Source organism: Triticum urartu, chromosome 5, assembly GCF_003073215.2.
Source record: "Triticum urartu cultivar G1812 chromosome 5, Tu2.1, whole genome shotgun sequence".
NCBI lineage: Eukaryota > Viridiplantae > Streptophyta > Magnoliopsida > Poales > Poaceae > Triticum > Triticum urartu.
Genome location: NC_053026.1, coordinates 654,841,321 through 654,850,240, shown reverse-complemented (window position 1 = coordinate 654,850,240; position 8,920 = coordinate 654,841,321). Strand labels below are relative to the sequence as shown.

The 8,920-nt window shown below is 45.3% G+C and overlaps 1 protein-coding gene across 1 annotated transcript; it reads right to left on the bottom strand.

The window, feature by feature from the left end:
• Positions 1 to 5,079: 5,079 nt before the first annotated feature.
• Positions 5,080 to 7,272, bottom strand: LOC125506531 (polyphenol oxidase I, chloroplastic-like). Its single transcript, XM_048671329.1, has 2 exons — positions 6,463 to 7,272; positions 5,080 to 6,212 (listed from the first exon to the last, which is right to left on the bottom strand). The coding sequence occupies exons 1-2, from the start codon at positions 7,267 to 7,269 to the stop codon at positions 5,334 to 5,336; spliced, it is 1,686 nt and encodes a 561-aa protein (XP_048527286.1). The 5' UTR covers positions 7,270 to 7,272; the 3' UTR covers positions 5,080 to 5,333.
• Between the last annotated feature and the right edge of the window lie 1,648 nt (positions 7,273 to 8,920).

Sequence of the window (8,920 nt, the reverse complement as noted above, 5' to 3'; positions counted from 1 at the left end):
TGATTTCTGTGGATACTACGTCTGCGAGTCCATGCGCCACACGACCTGTGAGCGGGGCGGGTACTCTGACGAACAATATGAAGTACGTAAATAACAACATTCACAATTTTATTTTATTACCATCATTTGTATTGAGTTTCATTCATTCATATATATATATATATGTATTGACCCCCTTCTTCAAATTAGATGTTTCGGAAGCGGGATGAACTCGTAGCACCAGCTCGCATGCGAGCAATTCAAGAGGAATTGGCGGCATTCTTTCTTGACCAAGTGATCGCTGAAGACGAAGAATACTATGTGGACCATGAGTCTGTATGATTATATTTGTAAGAGATAATTATTGTATATATGTAGCCGGTAGTGTCGGATAGATATATGAGAACTTGTTGTTCGACCAATCTCTCGGAGAAGGAGAGGTGGTCGATATCACTTCTCTCTGTATGCATATATGTTCATGACGATCTTCTGTTTCCTTCGTTTGCTAACTAGCTAACTAGCGTGTCTAGTCCTCTCTATACGTATGTATAATACGTAGCGTCGACCAAGCACGGACGTAAGAGAGGACACTTCTCTCTATTAATTATAGCTAGCTAACACAATATATGAAACACCTAAATTAACCCCCCAAAACCCCCAACCCCCCCCCCCCTTTCAAAAAAAAACAAAAACCCTAGCCACAGAAATGCTGACGCGTGGATGCCTATTGGTCCCGGTTGGTGCCACCAACTGGGACCAAAGGGTCTCCTGCCTGGGCTCTGCGCACTGCCCACGTGGAGGCCCATCAGTCCCGGTTCTGGATTGAACCGGGACTAAAGGGTCGGGGCATTACTACCGACACTTTAGTCCCGGTTCAGGAACCGGGACTAAAGGCCCTTACGAACCGGGACTATAGGCCCTTTTTCTACCAGTGACACCCAAAGCACTCCTACGGTATCCGGGAGTTGCACAATCTCATGGTCTAAGAAAATGATACTTGACATTAGAAAAGCTTTAGCATACGAACTACATGATCTTTGTGCTAGGCTTAGGATTGGGTCTTGTCCATCACATCATTCTCCTAATGATGTGATCCCGTTATCAACGACATCCAATGTCCATGGTTAGGAAACCGTAACCATCTATTGATCAACGAGCTAGTCAACTAGAGGCTTACTAGGGACATGGTGTTGTCTATGTATCCACACATGTATCTGAGTTTCCTATCGATACAATTCTTGCATGGATAATAAACGATTATCATGAACAATGAAATATATAATAATAACTAATTTATTATTGCCTCTAGGGCATATTTTCAACACAAAGTAATACATATTTATATCTAGCTATTTTATTTGCCGGCTATAAACTTGGCTATATATGATGTGGCATCATTATGTAGCCAACAACTGGCTATATTATTGATAGTAGCTCGCTGGCTGCGTCTTTTTCTTTGGTTATTAAACTCGGTGGAGTTGGCCAAGCCATCTACACCTTTAAACCGTGGAAGCGATGGATGCTTGCTGCGGACAACCGGTACTCTTGTGAATAGTACTATGATGCATGACACGTACATAATATTTATTGCCGCAGCCTGGCACTATTGTTTCCATCATCTATCCGTCATCCGTCCATGTATATCAAATAGTACATACTACTGTGGAAACCTATATTTATTGCCGCAGCCTAGCACTATTGTTTCCATCGTCTATCTGTTATCCGTCCGTGTAGTACCAAATAGTAAATACTACTGTGGAAATCTCATGTATGTAGCATTAGTCCATGTACCTATCAGCTAGTAAATCGGGTACAGTCCCATATGCATTTTGATTGGCTACTAGCGCAGCATAGCATAGCATATAATGACCATTTAATGTAAATAGTCCATGTACCATATTGAGAGTAATTTCAGTAGTTACATAGGGTCCAACTCTACAAATTTTCTTACTATATAGCAATGATTTAATGAGGAGAGAGATGATTTGAGTAACATAGCTTGTTACTCATACTATGAGTAACATCACACATATCAAAACAAGATGAGTCTACAACCAAATAAGTAAAATGTTACATGACACCACATATATGTTACTCCCCACTATAGAGGTAGTAACATATGCATGTTACTAGTCTAAGTTACTCCTCATTATGGATAGTTATAGCATAGCATAGCATAGCATGTGACGGGCTAGTTGGGTTATTTCTACTGTAGTCGGTAATTAGCAAGGCAGGGTACACAGCTAATGACCATTTAATGGCTAGCCGTTAGGCTGGTCATAGTGGGAAGTAACTTAGACTAGTAACATGTGTTCGTTTTACTAGTCTATGCCCTAGCTATGTGTAGTATCATGCAAGCCATTATTTATTAAAATGTATACTCATTTTACCTTGGGATACGTTATGTTACGGTAACATATTATGTTACTCCAAACACCTCTCTTCTCATTAAGTACATGCCATATAAGAAAACGTTTCTTGGAATGTGTTATGTTACTTGCTAAGTTACTCCCACTATAACCAGCCTTAGATGGAGGAATGGAAATTGGTGGTGAATGTTGCAGTGGTATGTACCCCTAGGCACCCGATGTTTACGCTTATAATGAGGACCAGGGATGCTAGTACTAGCTCCGTTCAGGTGGCCTCATTGTGTTTTGGATCTAAATTTGACCATGTAACTGACACAAATATATAAAGTATATGATATACAAAGTACATTGTAGGATTTGTATTTGTAAGGAATGGTCTATGGTATAATTTTCGTAATGTATAATTTATATTTTATTAGTTGAATTCATGTCAAACTTTGGCTCAAAATAAAAGGGTCCAAATAACCATTTCACTGCTCGTCCCTCGAACGCGGTTTAGTTTCCGTAGTCTACATCAAAACCATGTGTGTGGCGATTGTGAGCCGGACAATAGGTGTATTGCAGCAACATTCTTGGCAAGTGGGGGTAGCATCACATGGTGACTTCATTTTTTGTGGTGTTCTTTTGGGTATCAAGTCTTGATTCCACGGTGAAAAACCTAGGTGTGACCTTTGTATGTTGTACCTGGCAATGACAGATCTCTATCTGTTTTCTTGCCGTAGGCATTATTTGGAGATTACTCGGACTTTCTCTAAGGTGAAACCCCATGATCTAACTTTGGTCGTTGATCGGGCGACGACAATGCTTGTGCATTGTTCCCTTCCTAGAGGCGTTCCTCTTGGAGAAACTCTTTCGCGGTACAGGTGTTGCTAATGGTGGTGGTTGTTTGTGCTGCTTCATTGATTGCTTTGGAGGGTTGTTTTTCTTTTCTTTGTTTTTCATCCGCTTGCCATAGCTTTTGTCTTATTTGGCTTTGCTTTTTATCGGCGTATTTCTTTGTGTGTGCATAGGTGTCGATTGTGTGCATCCTAGTTGTGCATCCACTTGATAATTCATGATGAGTCAATAAAAAGCATTCTTTATCAAAAAAGGTACATTAATAATAATCATTTTTAACTTTTAGATAAAATTACAAAAACTTTCAAAATATATTTTTTATGAAACTAGACCATATGTTACATGTATATGTACAATTATGAAGATTTATCTTTGAGATGTTTCCATAAATTAAGAATATCTTTGTTGTGATCCACGAGAAAGAGCCTCCACTAACCGAATGGCTACATGATATTCAAAATTGGATCTGTCTGCCTACTGAACAGAGTTGAATTTTGTGAACCATAAAAATAATACACACAAAATAGGAGCATGAACATAAATACAAATTCTACACCATTGGGTGGAAAAACTTTTAAATAATTTGAACTCAAATGAATATGTGTTGTTAAATCAATGTTTAGATTTACCAGACGTGCATAAGTGTAACGCCCGGGACACACTCGCTGGTTACTGGCCGTTACTCCTGACGGGATCAAGACCGGTCCCGTAGATCAACTTCCCAGTCCTAGTTGGTCACCCATTCTGAAATTGCATCAAGGTGAGCACGCTTAACTTTGGAGTTCCTTCTAGATGGGCTCCAAAAAGAAGGAATTGTTTATTGATATGATTAGTCTATCATCCCTATTAAGCCAAGCTATCACATACACTCACACTCAAAAGAACCGATGTCCTCTCATTGACCAATAGGAACGTTCCCTCTTGGCAGAGGTATGTACGTCCAGTATGGCACATGTTCTATGTTGTGTGCCATAACGGGCCACAAACGTCATGCACAACATGATCGCGCACCTGACCCGTAAACATCCTTGTAACCGCGAGGTTCGGCTTTGATACCAACTTGTAACGCCCCGGACGCACTCGCCAGTTACAGGCTGTTACTCCTGGCGGGATACAAACTGATCTCACAGATCAACACTAGTCTTTTCTACGCACTTTGTCCTCACTGTGCACACATGTGACCAACTTCCCAGTCAGTCACCCATCTTGAAATTGCTCGAAGTAGAGCACGCTTAGCTTTGTAGTTCTTTTCGAATGGGCTCCCAAGAAAAAAGAAATTTCTTATTGATCTGAGTAGTCTATCATCCATATTAAGCCATGCTATCACAATAAATTAGTTGAGTGCAAATATTTAAAATCACTAAATATTGTTGATTACATTCAAATATTTTTCTTATTGTCGGACTTTTAGCCATTTTCCCAATAAATATGAAACTATTGGTTAGCCGTATAATTATAAAAAAATACATCAAATATGAACATATGTCATTCCAATCTTTATTAAATTCAGTCCGTTCCAAAATATTATTAAGAAAAAAATTAAAGAAAAGTATGTTGATGTAAGAAAAATTAGGTGCGCATGTGGATTCATCGAGTGTGTACAGAACACCATAAAAAAGGGGCGTTTTGAGCTTTATCCTTCGACAGTTATTTACTGTAATATAATGTAGACCATCAAATATGAGGGTCACCTGATGGAATGCCAGATGTTTTGGCTTTGGGGTAAATTTTTGCAAATTTCCTTTTTTTTCATCTATATTGTACATAATTTGGGTATGTACAAGATACATTGCACTTCCTTTCAGATTTACAAAAAACCAAGACAAAAATTATCATTGCCGCTTTTAAAAAAACGAATATCATGGATGTACTACAGTATAACAGACATTGGCTCGCATTATTTCTTGAATTCTTTTATAGTACATCAAATCATTTTGGGCCGGTTATTTTCGGGATCCAACAGCCCAAATTATGCAATAATACAACATATCTGTTTGTACTAGTTTTTTCTGGCTTTTTTGCAGGGGAATTTCACACAGCAGATCAATTGGGTCACTACTTGTTGATTCACTACTCGTTGATCACTTCCATAACTATAATCTCATTCGAAATTTACAACACATTATGTAATTTGTTGGTACTGTAATCTCACTCCACCATGTACACTATTCTCAGGCTTCTGATCTTAGCCCTCCCATGTCTGGGGACTAATGTCACGGTCACAGTCTCATCACCGTCTGCATCCAAATCCTCCAAGAGCTCGTTCAACGCCACCCTCATGCTTGTTTCTACAATCATCCCCTTCCCTGTGCCATCGATACGGGGATGACTCAAGCACATGTAGCTCCCTGCTAGTTCGCGCCCGCTGGGCTCCACCTTCTTGTGCTCCATGGCGTTCACGTAGACGTCGAACTTGACCATTTGTGTTCCGTCAGTCTCAATGCCCTCGATCACCAGTACTTCCTCACGTGCCTCCTTCTCTTCCGTGCTTCGGAGCACTTGCAGTCGTCTTACCTCCACGGTCACAACTTTGTGAAGGGACAGTGGGAATCTGACAGACTTGAGCAGGGCTTTATTTTTGCTCACGTTTGGAGTTGTAGGTGGGCGTGCGTCCACCCACGGCATGCCAACGCCATCAAACTTGTACCGGAGCTTCTCTGTGTCGAGCACGTCACGGACGGTGATCCGCACTAGGCGAGACTCCTCGTCGTAGAAGAGGAAGGAGGAGTCGAGCCAGTCGGGGTCCACGAAGTCGACATGGCCACGGTAACCATGGGCAGCGCCGACTTGGCGCCATGCCTCCCACAGGCGGTCTATGTTGCTGTGGTGTGGGTAGAAGAGTGGGTCTCGGCCGGCCGAGTAGTAGGTTCCCATGTTCTCCACATTGGTGAGAGCTATGTCGCCGGTCCAGGTGTGCACCGTGTTGTGTGGCGACAGCTCCACTGTCCCAGGGCCTGGCTTGTCAAACTGACCAGCACGGAAGGGCTGGCCATGGAAGAGGGACGGCAAAGCAGCATTGCCAATCATCTGAAATACAGTTGTCAGACAGACCGGATGTATCGTTTAGTGAGGAATCATATTATATATGTCCACATAAACCTTCGTCTGAAATTACCTGTCGTGTAAATAGATATATCTAGCACTAAAATATGTCTAGATATATTTTTTTAAGCCACAAAAAATTACGGATGGAGGAAGTACTAAGTAAGCACGGAAATGTTCCGCAAAAGGAAAGTTCAAAAATAAAAGGAAGTAGTAGCGTACGTAGGTGACGCACCTGCTTGTACATGGTCCTAAGGTTGTGCTGGATCTGCTGCTCGTCTGTGCGATTGCTCTCCACGCCGACGAAGCCCAGGTCCACGAGACGGGGTGGCGCGTGCCTCGGGTTCCGAACGGGGTCGTAGAGCGGCGACGAGGAGTTGGCGAACTCCGGTGGCATCCGCATCCCCTCCGGCACGTCCCAGCTCCAGAAGGGCAGTGCGAAGTCGGGCTCCCCGAGCAGCTTGGCCGCGATGCGCTCGAAGAAGTAGAGGTACGCGCGATGGAACGGGAAGAAGAACCACGAGAAGTGGATCTGCATGTCCAGCTCCGGGTTCCCCGTCTGGCGGTAGGAGCCGGTGCAGTAGGCGCAGTGGATGTTGGCCATCTGGTAGAAGCTGCGCGGGTCGGTGTGCGGCAGCGCCTTCATCAGCGCGATGGCGCGCTCGTACTTGGCCATGTACTCCGCCCCCACGCCGTGCACCGGCCGCCGGACCCTGAGCGGCTCCACGGGGTCCGGGAGAGTGAAGTTGATTGGCTCCGACGACGAGGACGCCGGGGGGCAGCAGTAGAAGGGCGGGAGCGGATTTGGCGGCAGCTTTGGCTTGCGGCACGTGTGGAGGCTGGTGTGGAGAGACCCGCCGACATTCGTGCCGCCGCTGCCGTTGGTAGTAAGTGACGCTATGTATGGACGTAGGCCGGAGACTGCGAGGAGCGCTGTTGACAGAGAGGAGCTGGTGTAGACGACCGTGGCAACGGCGCAGAGGACGAGGAAAACGCAGGCCGCGACCGCGAGTGGAGCACATGCGCCTCTACTACAGGCCATGACGCTTTAGGTGCTTTGCATGTTGCTTCGAACCGCCAGGCTATATATAAGGACTAAGGAGCACAGGCGAACTCACAACAAAAATAGTTTCGGAATGTCTATTCATTTGCTGACTGATTTTTTTTTAGAAACCGGCAGGAGCACTGCCTTTTTCTTTATAGAAAAGATGGCGAAAGGACGCAATTTACAGAGGGGCGAGCGTTTTTTAGGAAACGTCGCAGAAACCACAAAAGACCAATCAACCTAGAATCTAGATTAACCAATGCCGGCGGTTGGCAGGTTGCTGGCAAACGCCAGGTCGCGCTGATTGATTGCGTCTAGGGCTAGAGCCGCCACCTCGCGATGCGTCAGCCTTTGTCCAGTGAAAACTCGTCTATTTCGCTCCTTCCAAACGGACCATATCGTGTGGATGATTCTTCCACTGCGCCTCTTGCGCACTTGCTTGGACTGGGAATTCAGAGTCTTGTCCCACCAGTCAGACACATTTCCTGGCTCCGGGAGGAAGCCTGAGATTGGAACGCCTTCGTTAGTCCAGGAGTTCACCTGGTTCCAAACCGCGACCGTGAAGGGACAGTCTTTGCATAGGTGAGTTGCTGTTTCTGGCTGCTGAAGACAGAGCATGCATCTGGGATCGTGAGGCCATCCCCTCACGGCCAGCATATCCACAGTGAGAATTCTTCCATGCAGTGCTAGCCATGCGAAGAACTTACACTTGGCTCAGCGTTTGCAGACTAGACCTTGGTCGTGTCAAAATGTGAGTAGGAGCCGAAGAACTACGCGCCGTAGGCAGAGGCGGCCGAGTAAGTCCCCGAGGTGGTTAAGTTTCAGTGAATGGTGTCTTCTTGGCCAGGGAGGAGGGTGATCTGACTAATGTGGTTCGAGAGAGACACGAATTCACCTAGCTGCTGAATGGTCTGCAGTTTGGCCACCGCCCTAATCCAGTTCTCGTTCATGAGCTCGTTGTACACCGATCTGTTTTTTCTTGAGACAATCTTGTAGAGCTCTGGAGCTAGGAGCTTGAGCGGACCTTCACCAGTCCAATTGTCATGTCAGAACAAAGTCTTCTGCCCGTTGCCCAGCATAATAGAGGTACATGCGCGGAAGAGGCTCATGTCTGATTGGTCACACGGCAGCTCTGATCCCACCCATGGCCTTTCTGGGTCAGTCCATTGCAACCACGGCCACTGTAGGCGCAGGGCACGGCTAAATCTCTGTAGGTCCATGATCCCTAGGCCGCCCAAATGCCTTGGGCGGCAGACTATCTTCCAATTAACATGGGAGTGGCCTCCCGAGGTCTGAGTTTGGTCTTCTTTTTGCTAGATGAAGGCCCGAATGATTTTGTCGATCTTTCTAAGAGTCCCCTTCGACAAGTTGAGAGCTGTGATGTGGAAGGTGGCCATGGCCATGAGGACCGACTGAGCGAGTGCCACCCTGCCAGGCTTGTTGAGAAGCTTTCCTTTCCATCCTGGTAGTCTGCCTGCAAACCTATCGATGAAGGGTTCCAGATCAACACCTTTAAGATGACGAAAATGTAGGGGGAGCCCCAAATAGCGTCCCGGGAAGGTGGCAATCTTGGCAGGGAAAACCGACAGCACATCTTGGAGGTCAATGCCGGCACATCTGATCGGGAAGACCTCGGTCTTGCTCAGGT

Excerpts from the sequence above, each read along its gene's own strand:
- LOC125506531 (XM_048671329.1), bottom strand. The coding sequence starts at position 7,269 with ATGGCCTGTAGTAGAGGCGCATGTGCTCCACTCGCGGTCGCGGCCTGC. Across the intron at positions 6,213-6,462 it reads TTAGGACCATGTACAAGCAG|ATGATTGGCAATGCTGCTTT; the intron begins GTGCGTCACCTA and ends ACTGTATTTCAG.